We start from the raw sequence: 22,487 nt of genomic DNA, 5'->3' as shown, positions 1-22,487 counted from the left end.
ACCAATGTGTAATATGTAAGCTTTGGCGCTGGTGGAAGATGAAAGTGAGAAGGGTCCGGGCTGGTGTTCTGGTCCAGGAGGATGATTGGCATTAATGTGCAAACCAGGTTAAACTGGGCGTGTCCACATCTGTGTGCGGCTGGCTGAAGGCTCGTGCATGCAGGCCAGTTTTATTTGCAACAAATTGAGGTCTATTCTTCAAAGTCACTCTGTCACGCAGCTACGACCTAGACTAAGACAAACTCTGCTACCTAACCTGCGTTTTCAGCTCACTCTGCTTGGCTGTGTGATTTGTGTTCTCAGGTTACGTGTTGCCTCCTCTTATTCATTCATCCCCCCGCCAGCTACTCCTGTTATTCCGAGCACATAGCACCCCAGGGAGTTCTCCCCCCCCCCTCGGTTACTGCCCTGCCCTTGTGCTCCATCCATCCACAGCTCCCACCCCTTCCATTTGTTGCCATGGCGACTAATGTTGGCGACAGCCCGGCCCTCTGGTTGAAGTGATTTGGCAGGCTCCTCTTCCCCCCCGTTTGATGGAGGATGCCAGCGTGCGGATTAACGGGGCCGACCGGCAGACGCTGGCATGTCTTCACAGCTCACTTTGGCCTCGGCTCTCAGGGCTAAATGGGTATTGATCTGGATAATGTATTCTGATAATCTGTGTGGGTCCCTGTTCAATCACAGGAGGAGCTGCTTAAAATTTCAGAGGGGTTAAGAGAGGAGTGATAGGATGGAAGAAAGAGGGAGGGAGGATGAGAGGAAGACTGCAAGGAGTCAGAAGATTCAAACAGGACTGGAGCCTATCCCAGCTGTCATCTGGCGAGAGGCTACACCCTGGACTGATAAACCCCGCAGCCAATCACAGGGCTGAAACATACTTTCATGCTCACATCTACACCTACGGGCAATTTTAGAGTCACCAATTAACCTAACGAGCATGTCTTTGGACTGTGGGAGGAAGCCAGATTACCCAGAGGGAACACACACATGCACGGTGCTAAACACCACACAGAAAGGCCCGCTATGTCTGCACCGGGATACAAACCAGGAACCTTCCAGTTGTGAACACTAACACTGCACCACTGTGCAGCCCAGTCACAAACCGGATAGTAGAAAAGCTTTTTAGTGACCAATAAACTGGGATAACAACATTAAAGGAGTAATTCTCCCCTGGATAAAGCCACTGTCAGTCAAAGCTGGTGTTCTCTGTAATCGATAGAAGCAATAATATTTGAAATTGGCACCAAAGCTGTGGAGACAGTTGTACAAACAGCGCGTGGTTTCGCCCTTTCTACATTCCTACAACACCCAGCATGCATTGCGCCCCTCCCTCTGAAAGGAACGGCCCAGCGATAGATGCTGGAGTGGAACACTGCCGTTTTCCAGTCAAAGACATTGATCGCTGAAGGCAACGGGTCATAGCGGTACAGAACCCAAAATACGACGAGAATATACCATTCAAAAATCTGACGCTTTTGGACGAGACATGACATCGGAGGCGGGCGTCCTAGATTGAGGAAGTGTAGTGTCGCGAGCTCCCTGGCCTCCGCCAGATGACGGCGGAGGTTTTCCAGGGCCCATTGGAGAAGCGGATAGCGTCCTCCATAGTGGCATTAGCTCCCCATAATAGTGTGATGGGACTGAGGCTGAAAAAACTGGCCCTTTAAGTAGCTGCATATTACCCAAAGCCTGATGTATTCCAACAGAAAAAGTTATTTTCCATTAAAGGCAAAGTCAATACAAACCATGTTTAAAAAAAAGAAAAGAAAAGGACATTGCATCACTTTGTTTAGCCCCAGATGAATATAATTATAAAGTAAAAAGACAGCTGGGTGTGCAATGATAAAAAACAGAAGCTAAAAGGGTTAAGACATACAGACCCCTTGAAAGAGGTTTCTTCTATTTCAGTCTGATATTTCACATTCAGTCCCCTCTCTCTCTCTCTCTCTCTCTCTCTCTGTGTGTTACAGGGCTGTATACCTCTGCAGGGATGTCAGGTCAACGAGCTCACTGCTAATCCAGACGAACCAGGAAGACACCTTTTTGAGATTGTACCAGGTGAGATCTCCACTCCTCGTATTACTTCTTGCCCCTGAACACATCACATCCCTCTGAAAACACACGGAAAACACTGGTATGGTCACTGTGTATGTTTGAGTTATTTCATGAAGTTTGATTTTGGCTATGCACCTATAGAAGTTAGTTATATAACCTATAAGTTACTTTAGTGTTGCTCTTGCGTTTTTACTGCTCTCATGATTTAAGTGCAATGTAAACTTTCACATCTGATTTGTAATGTCAGTTTGGAAGTTGTGGTTCTATCATGCGGGATTTGTAGCTCAACACTAATTTAAAAACCCTTTACGAAAAAAATATTTTTTAAAAGTCTGGGGATTTCTGAAATTATTTATTTGAAGAGAGACGACGTAAGAGTTTATAGCTTTCGCTAAGTTTCAACTTTCGCCCCTAGTTGGGCCTTTACATATACAATATAATACAAAATAAAGCAGTGAGTATCATTATTTTTGTCACAAGAACTAAAAAAACATTTAAGACAGCCAACAGCGGGTGGTATGTTCACAATTGTATGACTTCATATTTGGTCCAAAAACAGGCGAATCAGGTGGTAGAGGGAGTATTTTCCAAAAACTGTGCCTCTATTTTTTGCGCTATACTAAAAAAACACTTTACAAACAAACAAAGCAAGTGTCTAAAAATATAAAAACTATAACAGTTAAAATATAAATCCAACCAGCAATATAAAACATAAAACTGACATTTTTTAAAGCTTATTTAGCCAAGAAAAAAGATTTTGAGATTAAAAATCTCTTTTTCAAGAGCTTCCGGGCCAAGACAGGCAGCAGCACATTAACAAAGCTTCTGACAAACAATGAGCAGCCGTACATACAAACATAATACAGGATACATGACTATAATACAATAAAAGACATGAAATAACAAGAAAAACCAGTCAAACTTTGTCTAAATCAACCACAGTTATAAATATATCAAGCAGAACACCAACAGCCAGATGTACCTGCCTCAAAGTTATTCAAGATCACCTCAAAGGCCTCCAATGAGACAAATGTTCCAGGTCTTTTTGTAATCCGTTCCATGTAAAGGGAGCAGCAAACTTTAACGCATTTTCCCCAGTTCAGTTCTCTTAGGACTTATTACTCTTAGGAAGGTACGAGTGAAGCATACCTATAATAGACTTGTAAATAAGAATACACCAGTGTTTTAGTGTGGACAAGGCAGACCATCCGACACGTGCATATAACAAACAGTGATGAGTGAGGGCTTTAAAATTATATAAATATAAAAAATGTTGTGTAATGTATGATAATTATCTAAAATTAAAAAGTGATTTTAGTGTAGGAACATCAGATTTCTGTAAATCAGAAAAAGTGCAGAATAATAACCTTCATTCTCTGGGTGCTATTCTGTATTCAGACAGCAGAGGGCGCTATTAGCCAAGTATTGACGGCTGTAGCGGTCAGTCTCCGTATTTCACATGGTATGACCTCAGAGCAGAGGACATGACAGGAACCAGTATTACATTTCTGGCTCCATCAAACAGAACCGTGAAATAAATGGAAAGACTCGGCGGTCTCTCCATCATGTCGAGCTGCTCTGAGCCTGTAGATCTGAGCGCTGTTAGTGAGCCGTCATGCTTCATGTGTTACACAGGGGGTTCGCCTGGGGCTGAACAGTCTGGTTAGATTGACCTCACAGAACCTTTCTGCGGCTATCACTCGTCTTGAAGTGTGTTGGTATGTGTTACGATTGGATCTTTTCGAACGTTGGCCCTATAAAGAAAAAGGCTCTTTCAGTGGAAGATTTAAGAGCTTTCTCCCAGACACCACAGAACTATAACTTTAACGTCACAATCAAGTCCAACAATAGAAAGTGCAAGTCAGCAGCTGGGCACAGTGTAGTCCATCCCTCTAGCTTTCTATCAATCTGTCATTCTGGAAGTGTTTGCTCAGAGGTCTCTCCCTGTGTTTAGAATGGCTGACAGGCCTGCGAGTCTCTGTGTGTTTTGTTTATGGCCGGTCAACATAGCAGAGGGGTGAGAACCCGGGCCTGCAGGCGCTGAGAGAGGAGAGGAGAGGAGAGGGAGGGAAAACAGTCAGAAGGGGGAAAAATGCAAAGAAATGAAGGATTTGAAAAAAGGAAGCAGTTTGAAGAAAGATTTATTTAATGCTTTTATTTTTAGATTTTGTGACTATGTTTCTCCACTCTGTTATAGGCTTATTGTGTTAAAAGTAAGCGCCTCCTCCCGTTATTTTAAACCATCAAGTTGTATCCGGAGCAACACCAGGCGATTGTTACCAAACATTAAAGAGACAGCAGCTTATTGCTCGGAGATTGCTCGGAAGGAGTGACAAGGAAAGTCTCATCCTGCTCGAGCAAAACACTCATTAGCAATAAGCACAATAAACAGTCTTTAAAAGAACCGCGTCGCACTCTTTTATGCTTCTATTCAGTCCTTAAAGTAAGAGCACAATGAGTCATTACTTAATTCTTCATGGTTTAGTACAAACTCTTGATCTCACAGGCCTGGAAACTGTCCTTGGCACTTTGCTGTTCTGATCACTGTGTTAAGCCTAAAGACGAATTTTAGATGATTCAGCAAATGTTGGAAGCATTTGCAAGCACAGTGCTTAAGGCCCAACTATGTTGTTTGAAGTGGTACAACACATCTAAGAGGCAAGATGGATATTGTATTGTGTGATAAACTCTCAATCTAAGGTCAGATGGGTTCGGAAAGAAGCCACTGAGTTCGCTTTCAGCTCTCCTTTGTCCACTGTAAAAGTAGCCTTGTCCTTCTAAGAAGCCCAGGGACCTTGGCCGTTCACCTGGGCCGTGTCATTGACTGATAGACCTTGCTTTTGTTAGACAGTGTGCTTGCTTGTTTGCAGCCACAGGGTTAATCCACTGTTCATGTCTATTGTGGAGATATGGAGCTCCTGGTCATCTTAGAAAAGGTAGATAAAAGATTTATAGCAGCTGCAAGATGCTGTGGCCCTTTACACATTGTCTAAATAAATAAGTGTTCAATCTCTACAGTGCACTCCTTTATCCAAAGCTATACACATTAGGCATGTGTTTACTTTCATAAATTGACCTTTGACATGAGAAAAAGGTTTTTCTGCACGGAAATAAGAATCGATTGGATGTTTTCAAGGGTAGAAAAATGTGAAATCATCATTGAATCAAAATCTCATAAAGACCCACAATCCCGGGGTCAGAGCTGGTGAACAGATCTCAATGTGTGCTTTCATCCTCCATCAACAGATTCAACATATCACAGTTTAACCTGGCAGTCAGTTCTTTCTTCAATACTGATTATTGGAAGCTAAAGCAACACAAAGCTCGGCCAGCTTCTCCTTGTAATTTCCTCTTGGCATTTGGGTGAAATAGCAGCAGCAGCCTAGCGTGCATGCAATTAAAAATTGGACTCCCACCATGGTTTTTATCTGTATTTACAGCAGACAGAGCGAGCAGTGCACCCAAACAAAGCCGATTCTCCGGTCATGTGCCTGTGGCTGAATCAGTCTCAGAGCCTGTAGGCACGAAGGAAATGGGTAAATAACTGAGTATTTTTAAATATTCTTTGTATTTAACGGCTGGCTGAAGGCTATAAGCCCTCTGTTGTGGTAGTGTGAAGCAATTAAGGCATCTGGAAAACAGCACACACACACACACACTTGTGCCTGTGCAAACGTGACAGCTTCTGCTAATTCGTTATTGTGGACTAACTGTTTAGGCAGCACACACACTCCCACCCTGTCCATGCATGCTTTAACAGAGACAGGACCTTTCTGTGTCTATGGAAGGCTACTTCAGCAAGAACAGCAAAGCCACATCAGAGTTCAAGAGTCCACACGCTCACTGTTACCCTCGCCCCCCTAAACTCTGTCACATTCACACGACTGAATGTGTTGGCCATTAGGTTCAGTTGAGTCTGATTTTTATCAAGTTTTTGACACTTTGCCTTAAAAACCGACAGAAAGAGGCACATGGGAGCATATAGAGAGCATATAGAGAGCATATTGCTATATGCTATTAGCTATTTGGATTTTAAGACAAGAAGAAAGAGATTTTCTGATCCCCTTTTAAAGCACAGGGGTCGACATTTTGGGGGGAATACACCTCTTTAGCCTAGCATAAACACTGCATAAACACTGGAAGCAGGGGGGGGAAACAGCTAGCAGCAGCTCATACTGTGGTGTGTGTATGATAAGCTAAGTTTTTGTTAGGCTAAATTAAGCGGTATTAGTTAGCTGCTTCACTGTGGACATACACAGGCTAACTGTTTCTCCCTGCCTCCAGTCTTTGTGCTAAACTTAGAGAACAGCACACTAGCTAGCTGTAGCTTCATAATTACCGTTGAGAGAGAGGTTCCAATCCTCACATCTAACTGACTTATATTACTCTTCATAGCTGTGTCCCAATTCAGGCTGCATCCTTCAAATTTGGAGGCGCAGTGCGTCACAGCGATGCATCTATGGCTGTCCCATTTCGAAGGCTCCTTCAGATGCGGCTGACAAATGTGTCCTCAAAGGCCCAACGTATCCCGAGATTCTTTGTTCACCAATTCAAATGAGATGGCGGACTCTGAGGCGGCCGAGGAATACACTTTAAAATGTAAAGGTTTTTGGTTTCAACTCAATCCAATAGCTAGCGATACAAATATTAAAACACGAAAGGGGCCTTGATACTTTAAATTATCTTTACAATGATAGGTTAAGTTACGTGACGTAAGTTACGTTAGATAGTTAGTGAGCCAGCTAGCTACCTTTCTAGGCAACCAGAGCTGCGCTTTGTGATGCAAGGGTTACGCAAAATGAGAAAGCCTCTGTAGACCAGACCGTCTCATTTCAGTTCGGCATAAGCGGTCTACGCAGGTTTCGAATGACGCAGTCTTTGTAGACCGTGTCCATTGAAGGATGCAGCCTCTGGACACAGCTACATTTTTTTGCTGTGTATACACATACACATAGGTAGGCTTACAACCTTACACACTAAATATGGGATAGTGCCACGTGTACATACTGTACTGTAGCCTGAATACAACTAATTCTGAGAATTGTATACTGTGTATTGTATACACAGGATGCTGGTCAATGCGTTACACCAAACCAAACATCACATAGGCCTACATATTACATTTAAGTTGGACTTACAGTATGAAGAATGCAGAACAGTAACAAGCAAGTGCTTAATGTATCTTTTAAAAAATGCAATATTAATATTCTTATTGAATTTATAATTCTATATAAAGTGCAGATGATTGTGATAAGTGTGGTCATGTCTTTCAACTTCCCTGAGATTACCTGTCAATCAAACAGAGAAAGTTGGACTCTCAGATTTTCTATCACCTTTGAAGCTTCTTTATGTCTTTGTCTGCTTAGGTGTGGTGTACAATTAACCAATATATGTTGGATTTTTACGTTCGCTTGGAACAACTAAGTCTGCATTCAATTACACCCTGAGACAGCTTCTGCTTGTGTTTGGTTAATATTTAGAAGGTTATGTCTGTGCTTGTTAATCAGTTTAGAAGAGGACATGGAGCCTGGGGGGGACACTTGACTTTAACCATGTGAAATGTGCTGTAACCATGTCTTATATATGTCTTGTAGCAGATGAAAGTTTTTAAACTTGTTAAAGTTTGAATGGGTTGTAGCAATCCGACATAGATAGTGGCAACACAGAATAACACACAATAATATGACTTTCATACAATATGATCCTGCAAAGAGTCTGACTCACAGAAGAACTCAAAGTCTGTACTGCCTGTATCTCACAGACATTGATTGGCATTGTCTGCTTTCCCTCTCTATGTGTAAGTTTGTTTGGCAAAGATTGGAGGACAGCCCATCACCCTGCTACAGCACACACACTCACTGACACACACACACTCAGAAGAGAGAGGGAAGGGCAGAGAGAAAGAGAGAGAGAGCGAGTCTTGTTATACTCCTCCTCAGGGATTTGCTTCTCCCCAGGGGGGCTGAGGGAACGGACCTGCTGCCCACACTGCTGAATGAAAGAACCAGGAAGAAAGAAGTGAATGAATGGACAGAATAAATGAGTGAAGTGCAAGAAGTGGGACTAGTTTGACGGGTTTTGTTCGCGCTGGCATCGAGCATGCCTCACTGGCAGGTTCTGGCCGTCGGTGCTACCTGCGTACTGATCTGCTTCCAAGTGGACTTAGTGGTAACGGAGAAGCCGGTTCATGCTGCTGCTTTAGGCCAGAGCCAGTCCCAGCTCCTGCCTGCACCGCTCACTCAGACATGGGGCCGGTGTGCTGCAAGCCGGACAGACTGAAGAAACAACATCTCCAAGGTAACGGGAAACAGATGCTGGGGATTTTTAGTGTAGTGGAGCAATTGTGCTTGTGCAGGTTTGAGACTGATGGAAATGTTGTTAACAACAAACTCTGATTGGTGGCTTCTTGCATTGTATGAAAGGCACTGTGCCTAACATAGTAGCTCATTCTTCTTTGCAAAATATATTGAAATTATTGCACAATTTAACTAACTTATTTTATATTTTTCAATGGTTCAGCAATACGCAGATGGACAGCAGAGTGACTTTATGTTTGAATGCAACAGTGGAAGTTCAGACAACTTACTTTATTGCAATCTTGGTATTCAATTTAATATCTGGAGACCAAAATGATTATTTAAAGTAGCTAATTAATACCTTTCTTGGAGGTAAGTTTAGCTGCATGATCAAGGGTCAGCTGCACACAGTTACTGATACAGCATTACAGGTTCAGTGTCCACTGTATAGTGTGTCATACTTACAGTAGAAATATATGTTGTATCTACAGCAGTGCATGCTGGAAGAAAAACACAAGGTCAGATGTAGAAAGTGGCTGTAAGGCAAGGCAGTAATTTTGTCTTTGTTGTGGTTTAGTATTCATGCACTCTAAGGAGGTGATCTATAAGAATCTTTTGTCTGGCCAATTTCATACATGAATTTTATTTATGTTTATTATACTTTTTTTTTTTACAACTCTCTCTCTCTCTCTCTTGTTTCTGCACAGAGTCAAGGGCTAAAATCTTGCTACCATCACTGTCCTGAAAAACTAACCTCATCTACACAATGCTATGGATACATTGTAATATGAATGATGTTACTTTGGAGCTGGCGTAAACTAGTATTAAAACAACATGTCATACTTGGTCAAAACAACTGATTCTCATGAACTGATCGTTACATAAATGGTGTGCAAACAACTAATGTTGTCTATTTACACGTAAAGGTAGATCACCATGTAGTTATGAGTGACTGCATACTGTAAATACTAAGTATCAGGTAGTAGAAGTTGTGCAGGAGGATATATTAAGATTGTTCTGTCTCACTTATTCACTTGTTTGCTAACTCGCTCTGTCTGTCTCTGTCTCTCTCGTATATCATAACAAGCAGCACGGAGGTCGCATATAGTTAATCCCCAACCAATTTGAAGCGCCCAATCATCAGCCGCATTATTAATAGAGGACATGGCCTCAGGGACAACACACACCAAACAGAGTAATAAACTGCACGCCTGTTTGATAGGCCAGAAGAGCTGGGAAATATACTGAGAGTTAGATGATTTGATGACAACTAGCTTATCTTGCCATAAAGCCTGGGAAAGAGGGGGAAGCAGCTAGCCTGGCTCCTCCAAAGGTAAATAAGTACAGGCACCGCTAAAGCTCACTAATAACATGTTATATCATTGGAATATTCCATTTAAAAAGTAGGGTAATATCCACAAGGTGTGGTTTAACAGGGGCCATGCGCTTGAATATCTTGGCTACACAAAGCTAGGTTAGCTGCTTTATCATTTAAGCTAGGCTAACTATCTCCTGGCTGTAGCTGCATCGATTGCACAGGTTTGAGAGAGCTATGGGCTTCTCATCTCACCTTGGCAAGACAGCTAATTAGCATATTCAAACTTTTCCTTAAGCTTGTTCAACCATTTGTTATTTATGTTTGTTTTTTTTAAAAAAGCTAAAAATAATAATAAATAAATACTTCCTGCATGTTCAGCTAGCTAGCCAAAAAGTTACTTATTCTGAAAACACTTGATACGTTCAGCAAACTTTGACAGACTTATCCAGGAAATGTTAGCTTGGCACAGTTTACACACGTAAAGAAAAGGCCCTCTTCTTGCAAACAGGAGGAACGCATCGGCAAATAACAAGACATGAGCCCTGTCTTAACTTCAAAGTCTGCTAATTTTCTGTATGTTGTGATCACTTTGTTGGGTTGCTAACGTTAGCCATTTCTAAACCTTTACTCAGTGATCATCAGGTTTTTTAAGTTAACAAGTTAACATCAGATTCCATTTTTCAGATTGAAGATTGAGTAAACAGGCTATGCTATGTTTGTAAAAACGCTCTCTTTGTGTTTTTTTTCCTCATTAACTCACTGTATATCTAGACATGTTTTTGTGCTCAGTCCGGTATAGTTTAAAGTCTAATTCACTGTAGTTTGGGAACAATAGTGATAACAGGACTACTGGACGTGTTCGGTTAGCGGTAACTTTAAGCTAGTTGTTGCTTGATAGAAAACAACTCCAAAAACTGTAGGCTGAAGGAACGTGACAAGGATTGGAATTAATTACTGATGCTATTGAGTCAATCTTACTTTATCAATGTATATATGCAAGGAACAATATATATATATATATAATATATTTGTCAAAATACAGATGCAAAAACTACTTGGCTGTTGAATGCTAACACAAATTTGCTTCATCTTTGTTAAAAGAACTAGTTAGCCGGCCGTGTGTCACAGCCAATCAAAAACGTGAGCTGGGAAGTCTATAAACTCACACCATGACCTCAGAAAGCAGTTCAGCATTATAAAAAGGACCAGCTCTCTTTCCTGTCCTCATGTCCCATTCAATGGCATCTGACAGCAGTCTGACCTTTAAGAACTGACGTTATGATGCTGCAGAATTATAGCTTCAGTTCTTAAATGTCAGGCACTCAAAAAGTATAAGCTTTACGCTCACAGACTAAAACTCTGCCAGCTCAAATGTCAACCTCTGTCTGATGACTGCCAAGTGGAAATCGAATTCATCGCTGAGCATGGAAGAGGGAAACTCAGTTTAAAGTGTGTCTCTGTAAAGCCTGCAGTCAGTGTTATCTTAATTGGCTCCCTGAGGGATCTTTGTACTCTGCAGCAATCCAGGCTTGGATGTTCCAATAGTTTTGGTGTCTGTCGGCTAAGTTGGGATTGATTTCAAGTGGCTCGGCGCGTGTGTGTCTATGCGTGTGTCTCTTATCAGGGCATGATTCATTGAAGAGGAAGTGATGGATGTGGCATGGCTCCTTGGTGTCTCTGCTCTTGTCTGTATTTTAATCACACTTTTAATTGGCCTTTTTTCTGAGGGCAAATTGAAGCACTCATGTATTATCATTATATTACTCATTATTATTCATGCACCCCCTGAACACTACTATTTCAGCTCACTCTTTCCGAGACTCTTCAGCACATCTGAAGACAGACCATGGTGTGTTGTTCATCATGATAGTGTGAGTTTGCAAAGCTGGGTGACAATGGCACTTAGCTTTATGGCACCACTGTTTATATTTGGATTCCCTCCTCACAGCTAAATGACTGTGACAACAATGACTGTGACTGTGGCAACAACACTATCCAACACTAATGGCTCAGACAAACGGGAAACACATGACACATTCTCCAGATTACAGGATTCAAATGTGGAGCAGACCATATTCAAGGATAATTATACAAATATATTTAGAATTTTTTGTTGTTGTAAGTTGTCAAACACTGTTGTCTCAAGCTTAAGTAATTGATGATGCATTATAATTCTTGTGTCAGTTAAACTATGTGTTTAAAAAGTGACAAATATTTATGAACAAAGAGAATGAGGCTCATTCTTCTTCTAAAGCTGCTCTAGATCACGTAACAGGCATGTCATTGCCTTACATTAAATGTGAACTGGTGCCATGATTAGGCCGCAGGAGGGCAAGAGTCCAGATAGAGAGAATGCAAAACAGTGTAATGGCGCCCTCTAGTGGCGAGAAAATGTTATGGGGCATTAGTTTTACCCTGGTGTCAACAGTTTGTTTTGCACTTTAAAGTATCTCACTCACTCATTAAAAACGTTTTTGTTGACATAGTTTAACAACATTGTTGGACCAAAAAAACAGGCATAAATCTGAGAATGAAATTAGTATTGTGATAGCATTTTCTACTACCGCTGTTTAAGCTATTTGAACAGCATTACGATCTTCTTAACACTTTTTTGACAGTCCATTTTTGCTAACATGACTGTTAGCTTAACCACTATTAAGCACAAAAATTGCCTAAAAAAGCACAACCATGGGATTAATGCCCTCACATTAACACACATACGAAACTGTTTAGTTTCTAGTGAACACTCCAGCATCCATACTTACTAAAACAGGATCATAATTTGACAATTGACAGACCCAGGATTTTGTCTTCTTAGCTCTTAGTTATAACTTGAAAATAAAGTGATCACAAACAGAGGGGATATTTCCTAAGACAAGATAAGATAAGATAAGATAAGATAATCTTCATTGAAAATTAAGTTGTTACAACAGCTCAAAAACAGTTATGAATACAAACAATAATAGCAATCATCATTAGAAATAAAGTAAGTAAAGTAAAGGGGAACAGTGCAGGACAGAATCGGACCAATTTGTTGAGTCTCTTCCTGTCCCTCTCTGTAGGACTGTATTTCACAACTTGCCGGATGATGTGCCCAAATTTAACTTCGTAGGCTACTAAGTGCTTGCACTAACTCAAATCAGCTGCACCATGAATACAGCTAGAGTTACCAAATACAACACCCTTCCATTAAGGAAATTAATGGCTCTATAACGTTCTGTACAGTCTGTAATCTCTACCTGAATGTTCTCTTCATCCTCCCTCTCATTTGTCCCTGTAGGTGGAACAGGAGAGAAGGACCGAGCACCGATCAGCCATGAATCCTTCCTGCTCATGGCCAACTCCCAGACAGACATGGATGACTGGGTCAAGGCCATACGGCGGGTCATCTGGGCGCCGTTTGGAGGAGGTACAGCCAAACCTTTGAACCTTTTGAAACATGAGAAACACGATCACCTGGAGAAACGTGTACAGATTGTCATTCTTTTGATGTTCCTTTTTGACCTCATGGCTGACTATTTAAGCTCAAGGCTGCTCTAATGCAAAACTCAGGCTGTGCTGTGTCTATATTATGCTGTATGAGTTACGCACTTGAGCCCAGGCATGACATGCATCACCTGCCCCTACTGTGTCTCATTTCATTAGCCTGCAGTTATTTCTCACCCTGGAGTCTGATCACATTTCCCCTGTCAGATTAAGTAGTTAGAGTTTGCTGTCAAACTGTGTCGGTTGGTTTAAGTAAAAAATAAAACACTATGCTTCAACTACATTTCTCACTGTGATAAATAAAACATGAAGCATCTAGTTTAGCCTGTGAACTTTAATCCCTGTTATTCCTGAAAAGTCTATTTATCCTCTCCGTGCATGTGAGCCGGTGGTTAATTCTCACCCTGTCTGCTCTGGTCTGGATGTCTAACAAGTGTACTTGACGGGAGGCCAGAAATATAAGCAGGCCTGTCTGGGTGTGAACTGGGACATAAGGAGCAGCTGAACAGCATGGTGTCGGGTTACAAAGGAGCGGTATATTAATAGGGACATACAGTAAATGTAGAATAACACACCAGTGATATAACCTATGACATCCCTTGTGTAATTTGAAACTTCATTTTATTCTGACAGGTTTCAATTAAGTAGCAACTAATTATGGTTAGTATTGGGCCAAAGTGATGTTTGATTAATCAAGAGGTTAATAGAGAGAGGCCACTCCCTTGCGTACATCCATTCTTTATCTCTTTTAACGTACTCTCTTACATTCAAATTGCTAACACTCTGGGTTTTCTTAAAAGACATGCGTAACAATCTTTCAGGAAGACCTCGTCAAGAAGGTTGTTTAACAAGATTCAATGTTGTTTAGAAAGCATACCTTAAATTCTATTTCTTCTAATCAACTGGAATTATATTATTTACATTACAAACATTATTTTTGCTGCAGGATAAAAAGTAAGATTATTAAGCCAATTCCCCAAATGCATTGCTCATACTAATAAGAAATTACACCAATAATATATAATAATGAATACTAATAATAAATAAATAAATAAATACATGTCTCATTAGTACGGCAAAGTAATAACTAAAATATGATTATTACACCTATATGACTTTTTATTATTTTGTATTTAAGTTTTATGTGTGTAAGTTTCATATACACACACGTCTGTTTTTCAAACATTGTCATGTAACAATATATTCAGAATAATGAATATCAGTGCTGGGACACAAATTAAAATGGTCAAACTATTGCCTAAACATGCTACAGTATATAAAATAGCTGCATTTCACAGTTGCAACGTAATGTTCTATCAGAGAAGTTAGCGTCTTTTCTGCCCCCTGGTGGCCAAAATGTGGTTGCTTTAATTTATAGGCCTACAGTATAGTGTTATTTCAAGCATGTCTGGTTTTAAAAGAGGATTTGCTTCAAATCGAAATAATTTCGAAATAAATTGTGGTTAGTTAATTATCATTAATGGAGGGGGGTTGGGGTCAAGGGTGTGTGGGGGGCCCAAAAACCGAGCTACGCCCATGTTAATATATGTAATAGGTATTCAAAAGCATTGAAATCCATATTCAAATTTAATGGTGTTAATTTTATAGTGGTAATCTCTAAACCAATCTGTTACCTCATGCAGGCTGGATCATGTGTCCAGCCTCCCTCTCACATTCACGGGTAGAGGGTGTCTGTCTCTCGGTTCTCGGTCCAGAATAGATCTGTCGCCAACATATAGACCCGTCGTTAACAGCAGCTCCACGGTCACAACAGACTGACCCCTGTCAGCTGCCGTCACTCTGAAGTCCTCCGGCAGTTTCTTCAACTGCAGCTCGCTCGCGCTGTGCAGGAGTTTTTTAATGTGGGATTAATATACCTGCTGAGACAAATGCCGGAACCGGAATGGATAAACTTGGTGAAATGTGGGTTTGGGATGTACGACAAACGCTCTCTGCTGTTGTGTAGCTCCTGTTCTGTGAATTACATCGATTATTGCGAGCTTTCAACCAGCTGCGACTGCTGCAGCCAACCAACAGGTAACAAGCAGTGATAGCGATTATTTATTAGCCAGTTACACATGTTTAGTTAATAAACGGTAGCGCCAACAACTTTATGACTTAGTGATAAAGAGGAGTATCTTACACAGTCTTGCCAACATATCGTCGGTCCATGGTTTATGCAGAATTGAGTGCAAAAACAAATTATTTTTCGACCAAATGGCAAATTTTAGGTACATTTTGTGTCACGTTATATTAAGGTACACATTTTCACCATAATGCTTATGAGCCTGCAAGTAGCATTCGCTCTTTATAAATTATTAAAGCCCTTTTAAATGCCTTAGTCTGACTAGTTTCAAGTTCGAGTTTTCTGTATAACCTATATTACTAGCTATGAGTAGTAAGTTAGGAAGCTTTTGTAGATTAATTTTAAACCAGTTATGCTGTTTATGGGCCTTAAAATGTAGCATTATACTCAGTAATACTCAGTAAAACATATTAAGATTGTACTTCATGTAAAACGAGTTCCTTACTTTCATAACATTAACTTTTATCTGCCTAGAAGTTGGAGAATGGGCAGAAGGCATCTGTATAATCATAATATAATGGTATAATATAATAATAAATATAATTAAATATATTATAAATATAATAATATAATCATATTTTTAGTGACTTATAAATCACTTTGCTCTATGAGGAATTTTTGGTTTGTGTTGATTTTGGTGCCCCCCCAGACAGTACAGTTTGCCTCCATGCCATTATTGTATGATTATAATCTAAATGTAACTGTGAAATGAGACAACGTCCCCGTCTTTTTCACACAGACAACCAGCTGCTTTTACATGGATGAATGTTGGATGATAATAATGTTGTCTGTCCTCAGGGATATTTGGTCAGCGTTTAGAGGACACAGTGCAGTATGAGAGGAAGTTTGGCCCCCGGCTGGCCCCCCTGCTGGTGGAGCAGTGTGTGGACTTCATCAGGGAGAGAGGTTTGGATGAGGAGGGTCTCTTTCGGATGCCAGGACAGGCCAACCTGGTCAAAGAGCTGCAGGAGTCCTTCGACTGCGGCGACAAGCCTCTGTTTGACAGGTAGACAGAGGGGGCAGTGTAACGAGCATACTAGTTTTTAGAGGTATAAACGACAGAACATCCAGCTGAATATTTTCTGTCCTCTCTTGCAGTAATACGGACGTCCACACGGTGGCATCCTTGCTAAAGCTGTACCTGCGAGAGCTGCCTGAACCAGTCATTCCCTTCTCCAAATACGAAGACTTTCTAACCTGTGCACAGCTTTTGGCCAAAGATGAGGAGGAGGTATGTGCACTATACTCTGTGTGTGTGTCTTAATGTATGTTTGTGTGTATCTCTAACTAGTCTGTCTTTCATCAGGGGGTCCAGGAGCTTGGAAGGCAAGTTAGCACTCTACCTCTACCTAACTACAATCTCCTCAAGTACATATGCAAGTAAGTCCACTGCTGTTTGTTTCTTTGTGATGTTTTTTCAATCAATCATTTACAGAGAGCCAACTTAACCATGAGCAAGCACTTGGCAACATAGGCTGATTGCTGATAAAACTAGAAATATGACTTAAATTAGCAACAACAACAGATAACAAGAGTAATGGTACTGGTGTGAGTCAAGCAGGTCCATGGCAGCAGGCGGTCAGCACAAACTATCCCCAGGAGCCTGCCAGATGAGAGAACACAAAAACTTATTACAAAGTTAGTAACATGCATTAATGTGCATTAATGGAGAAAGAGAGGAGGAAAGAGGAGCTCGGTTTAGTCTATAGCAGCATAACTACGGCCCTCACTATAAGCTCTTTCAAAAAGGAAGGTTTTAAACCTACTCTAAAAAAAGGAGGCCGCGTCTGCCTCCCGGATCCTGACTTGTACAGGAGAGGGGCCCGGTAGTTGAAGGCTCTGCCCACCAGGCCTGCATCCTGTGAGCATAATATTTTAGAGCGGTGATAAGGAACTATGTGAAATGTGTTTTATGTGGGAGTAGAAGGACATGTGCTTCTTAAGGATGAGTGTTTCTAATGTAAGGCCACAAGGTCTTTTTGGTCTTATGGAATGCGTCAAGCTTGTTTAACTGATTAGCTTCATTTGGCTTCATTGATAAGTACAACTGAGTATCGTTTGCATAACACAGAAGATTTCTGCAGTGTTTCCTCGTGATATTACCTAGAAAAAGCGCACAATTTGGTTTAATTCAATCGATCAAAGAACCAAACCTTGTGGAACTCCGGCATTAACTTCAGCTGCATTGAGGATTCATTGTTAACATGTGAAAACTGAGAGCAAAGTGACAAATAGAAATCAAACCAGACCCAATTAGGTGATCCAGACTCTCACATGCCGCAGTAAGATCAAGCAGGACAAGTATATGAAGCATATAGGAGGTCATTTGTCACTCCCCCCAGTGCTTTGTGCCGTGGTTGACTCCAAATCCTGACTGAACTATTATCTTGAAAAAAGTGATTGGCGACTGCTTTCCTTCGGATTCCACAGAGAAAGGGAAGGTTAGAGATAAGTCTCTAATTGGCTAAGGTGTCTGAATAAAGATTAAGCTTTTTAAGACGAGGTTTAATTACTGACTGTGGTACATAGTACCGTAGATATCAGGTTTTATTACTGGTTTCAAGGTTCCTGTGTTCAATAGAATAAAGGTATTTCAAAATAATGACTGTTTTTTGTTATCGCTCCTCAGATTCCTAGATGAGGTCCAGTCTCACTGTCACGAGAACAAGATGAGTGTCCAGAACCTCGCCACAGTATTTGGACCAAATATCCTTCGACCCAAGATGGAAGATCCAGTCACAATAATGGAAGGTACAGACAATGTGATGTACAGGCAAATCACCACAGATACACAGTACATATTAAACTTTGTATGTGCTGGATGGAAGCTGAAATAAAACAGATCCTGTCTGGTTGTGATCCACAGGCACCTCTATGGTCCAACACCTGATGACGATCCTCATTAGGGAACACATCCGTTTGTACTCAGGTAGGGACCAAGAGGGACCCGCCATGCCCCAAACAGAGCTTCCTGTCCAGGGGCATCAGCTCCAGCATCGCAGCCTGGGAGCCTGGATCTCAGAGGAGGACCTCCAGAGCTGCCCGATCTCCAACCCCGACCAAGAAATGCACAGCAGTGCCTCATCTCTGGATGCCAAACTATGCGCAGCCGTCACGCCCACCCAGACCCCTAACCTGAACCCTGGACCAAAACTGGGGTCTTCATCTGGGAAAGTGGAGACAGTAGTCAGCCCGAGTAAACAAGCCAAGGCCATTCCCTCCTGGAAATACTCCTTCAAAAGCTCCTCTGCTCCTCGTTCGCAGCCGCAAGCCAAGCAAAGCAGCAGCGGCAGCTCTGTGGCTGATACTACCAGTGTGTCTTCTGCTGGGGGAGGAGGTGGAGGTGGAGGTGGAGGTAACTGGCTCATGAATGGTTTGTCCTCCTTAAGGGGGCATCGGCGCACGTCATCGGGCGAGCGGTCTGCTCGTGATCGAGACTCCACCGGATCCTCGCAGAGACTGTCCACCTACGACAACGTCACGTCCTCCTCCAGCATGGGGAGCGTTCCGAGCGTAGCCAGCACACCTTGGTCTACCTCCTCCTGCGAAATCTCCGTCCCTGACTCGGGAAGTGAGCCCTCTGCGAACCCGAACTCTGGAGTCGTTAGTGAAAGTGGGGAAAAGGGGGAGTGGATGGAGAGCCAGAGGGAGATCGACAGAGGAAGGGACGGAGGGATGACGACAGACCCGAGCTCTGAGCAGGACAGCTGCGAGGCCATGGAGCTGTGCAGCAGCAGCGCAGCTTGTAGTGAGAACGGAAACATGGCCACGGCAGCCGGGGTGCCGTCCATTATCATGTCCGAGGATGGAGACGGGACTAATCTATCGCTGAGCGGCCTGGTGGACGAACTGAAGGATGAGTTGAGGAAACAGAAGACTGCATACGAATCCAGGATCCAAAAGTAAGTCTGAGTTGTGGCCTTAAAATTACACTTTTTAGGGGGGTTGGGGTCCTAAGTTTCTAATCATTCTGCCTACTGTAGCAAACAACTAGCTTTCTTCTCACATGGTTAAATGTACATTATATGTTCAAGGTTCTGGACTGTTCTGATTCGTGGAAGGGGCGTGCCCTGCTGTTAAAAATAGATCTTAAACTGCAAAACCTCAGTTGTCCTGAGGTTGATTTGAAAATAACCACAATGTCCCTGGTTCAAAAAGTAAAAATATTTATATCCTGACAAACTCTTTATTGCTGGGCTTAAAAGCGCTTTAATTGTATTATGTCATGATCAGTGTGGCCGACTGTTTTCCAATGAAAGTAGCCGGCACGAGCTCCAAAAGTCGCCGGATGACGTCATATGCTAATTTGCATATTAGTGACCATCACGTGGTAAAAAAAATAATCTTTGACCCACTGATTTATTTTTTATTGTACTCTGACAGAAATGGAAGAATTTTAGCCGACAACTTTGCAGAATTAGATTGAATAGAAAAAGCATTTGAATGGCATAAGAGCTACAGCGCTTAAGATAGAGTGAACCGCTTTCTCACGCTTCATTCAATGCAGAGAGTTTCAGATATATTCAGATATTTTCAGCCATAGAAACTCATAACAACTGAACTCCCACTGCTGCTGCGGCGAGCGAGCTGCCCGATTGGCCGTTGTCCTCTTCCTGTCCGCTGCCCCAGGCCAGCCCCGCCCACACAGGACAAGAGGAGAGCAACTCGGGGCTGTTAGCAGAGGAGCCATGAACTGCGATTACTCTGAGCAGCGTACATGGGAATTAATTACAATATACTGTATTTCACTGGTCTGAAAAAGTCACTAAATTTGTTGTTAGTTGCTTTTTAGAAAAACAAGTCGCCGCTGGGGTCTGAAAAGTCACTAAATCTAGCGAGAAGTTGGCAACACTGGTCATGATTTACACACAAAGTAAGAATCTTGTGGTTGGTGGGAGAGGAAATGGTGACGACAGATATTTTATTTATTGTTCTTTTGTTTCCCACAACCCGTATACTTGCTAGCAGTTTTATTTTCCCATTGGAAATGTTAACTTGTTTCTTGTACGGTGATTTTAATGGAAAAAATTACTCTGGGCAAATAGGTAAACTAAGAGTTATCTACTTCTCTCTTCAAGGGTGATTTACCCCGTGTTTGAGATTTGGGTGAACCGGCCCTTTAAGGTGTAAAAAAATACCTGGCCCAGTGCAGCTTTAGGTTTAGTCCTGGTACCATTAAAGCGCTGTTCAATGTCGCCGAGGATAAAAAATGTCACTGACTGATTCTCTGTGTCTGTGCTGCACCCCCTCAGACTGGAGGAGTCCAGCGCTGCTCTGTGTGCGCAGATGGAGCGTTTGGAACAAGAGATGGAGCAGGAGAAGAAGAAGCAACGCATGCTGGAGATCAAACTCCGAAACTCCGAGCGGGCGCGGGAGGACGCAGAGAACCGCAACCGGCTTCTGGAGAAAGAGATGGAGGATTTCTTTTCCACGCTGGGAGATCTCGCCCTGGGTGCAAGGACTAGTGACATCTGACACAGCAGCGCAACTCGTCAGGTTTTATATTTGGGGGATTTGGTGTTTTTTAAGGGCTAACGTCCTCCTCGGTGCATCAGGGCGTTCCTTTAAAAGAGAATAAAAAAAGAAAACAAAGGAATCGGCCGAGTTTGTAAACATTCAGGACAAACCCTAAAGAAACTGAAATTCAGACATGATGCAAACATCAAACAAGGAATGACTGTGTTGTCCTCCTCAGAATCATCTCCTCAAAGAACAGCGGGGATTTGACTGAGCGCATGCTTGAAATGGAGCGTTGAGATAAGCAGACGGCGCTCTCGTTATCACACTCCTTGATGAGTCCAGGGTTTGTCTTGTGAAGGCGGTACTTCAACAGTTCAGGTGCCAGTTCTGGTGCAACATAATTTCTCTGACATTCTCTGCACTGGAGAGCACTGACTCCCTCAACCACTACTTTACCACGACCTTACATGAATGGATTCCTTGCTAAAGCTGCAATGTTGAATGCAGACAGCTTACTAATACTTGTCTTTGTCTTTGAGGAATAGTGCTTTATTTTGGAGACTACACTGATTTGATTTGTTGCCAAGAGTTGAAAGCAAAGTTTGATACCTCTGTCATGTAGCTACAGCAACCGGTTAGCCTAGCTTAACATAAAGATAAAAAACATGGGGGAATGGTTAGCCCAGTGCTTTCAACACCTGGAAAGCTACCTAAGCTTGCTTTTGTAATCGTCACATAAAAGAAAGGGTAAAAAGCGCTTATGTTTAGCTAAGCTACAGATAGAAGATTGGCATCATTCTTTTCATCCAACTCTAAGCAAGAAAGCAAATGAATTCATTCCTCTAAGTGTAAAGCTATTCCTCTTACTGTCGGGTCATTTCAACCTTATTTAAAAACACATTTTCACTTGCTTGTAGCTGCTGAGCAAATGATTCAGTTACATGTTTACTTTTTCCTAGAAGAGACATGGCTGAATACGATTTTTGTGGGACATATCGTTCCAATGCAGCGAGCATCAAAAAACGAATCTGATCACGTCGCAGACAAACGGTCTTTAAACCTACACTCCTAAAACCAGTGCTTTTTTCATGATCTGCCCAAAAGGCTCAGGTGCTGTTGGTAGGTGAGAACGTGTTTTTAATCTGACTGAACTGACCTCAACATACAGTGTTCGCTTTAGCAAAAGTTCCACCTGCATTTATCCTCCTGTCTTGTATTTTATACTGTTAACCATTTTTCTTGGATGTTTAACTGTAGATTCATATTTGTAAATCACAACAAACAGATTTTCTGAAAGCTTCCTTTTGGAGCTCAACTGAAGCAGTAAGAACGTCTGCAATAGCAGCCTCTGTACTGTCTCTGTCCTCAGGCCCTTCCAGTGCCTCTCCCGTCACCATCTACATGGTTTCCAAATCCATTCGATGGCAAAGCCTCAGTCTTCGGACCACTCACATCCTCACAGATGTCAATATACCTTTAATGTACAGATAATACAACAGGGACAATGAAGCATTTACAACACAGCGCATGCTGCCAAGGACAAAGGACATGTGGCTAAGTAGGTGAAGGCCATTTACAGTACACAGTAAATACCAAAGCTGGACCGCCTCAGCTGTTCGCCCTCTAAAGATCAGAACGACCTGCATGGAAGCCATGTTGATTTTGGCACATGAAGCTGAACACTGCCCTCAAAGAAACAATGGAATTTCCTGGTTGTGCCTTCAGGGAAATGTTTTTCAATAGGAAAAATGTAGTGTTGCTTGCTTGTCAAGAAATGTAGTGCATA

The 22,487-nt window shown here is 42.0% G+C and overlaps 1 protein-coding gene across 1 annotated transcript in view; it reads left to right on the top strand.

Annotated features, from left to right (window-relative positions):
* The window catches only part of arhgap22b (Rho GTPase activating protein 22b), a 35,573-nt gene extending 14,538 nt beyond the window's left edge, over positions 1-21,035 (top strand). The window contains exons 3-10 of the mRNA XM_069664351.1: positions 1,971-2,058; positions 12,950-13,078; positions 16,040-16,247; positions 16,340-16,472; positions 16,548-16,621; positions 17,871-17,992; positions 18,108-19,143; positions 20,494-21,035. Of these exons, the coding sequence (XP_069520452.1) occupies positions 1,971-2,058; positions 12,950-13,078; positions 16,040-16,247; positions 16,340-16,472; positions 16,548-16,621; positions 17,871-17,992; positions 18,108-19,143; positions 20,494-20,716 (2,013 nt within the window). The 3' untranslated portion in view covers positions 20,717-21,035. The remainder of the gene's footprint in view (positions 1-1,970; positions 2,059-12,949; positions 13,079-16,039; positions 16,248-16,339; positions 16,473-16,547; positions 16,622-17,870; positions 17,993-18,107; positions 19,144-20,493) is intronic.
* The last annotated feature ends 1,452 nt before the right edge of the window (positions 21,036-22,487 follow it).

Source organism: Semicossyphus pulcher, unplaced genomic scaffold (assembly GCF_022749685.1).
Source record: "Semicossyphus pulcher isolate SPU_LCO1_2020_fin unplaced genomic scaffold, fSemPul1.0.p SCAF_16, whole genome shotgun sequence".
In the NCBI taxonomy this organism is placed as follows: Eukaryota; Metazoa; Chordata; class Actinopteri; order Labriformes; family Labridae; genus Semicossyphus; species Semicossyphus pulcher.
The sequence above is the reverse complement of the archived record's forward strand: the minus strand, read 5'-3'. Positions and strand labels throughout refer to the sequence as shown.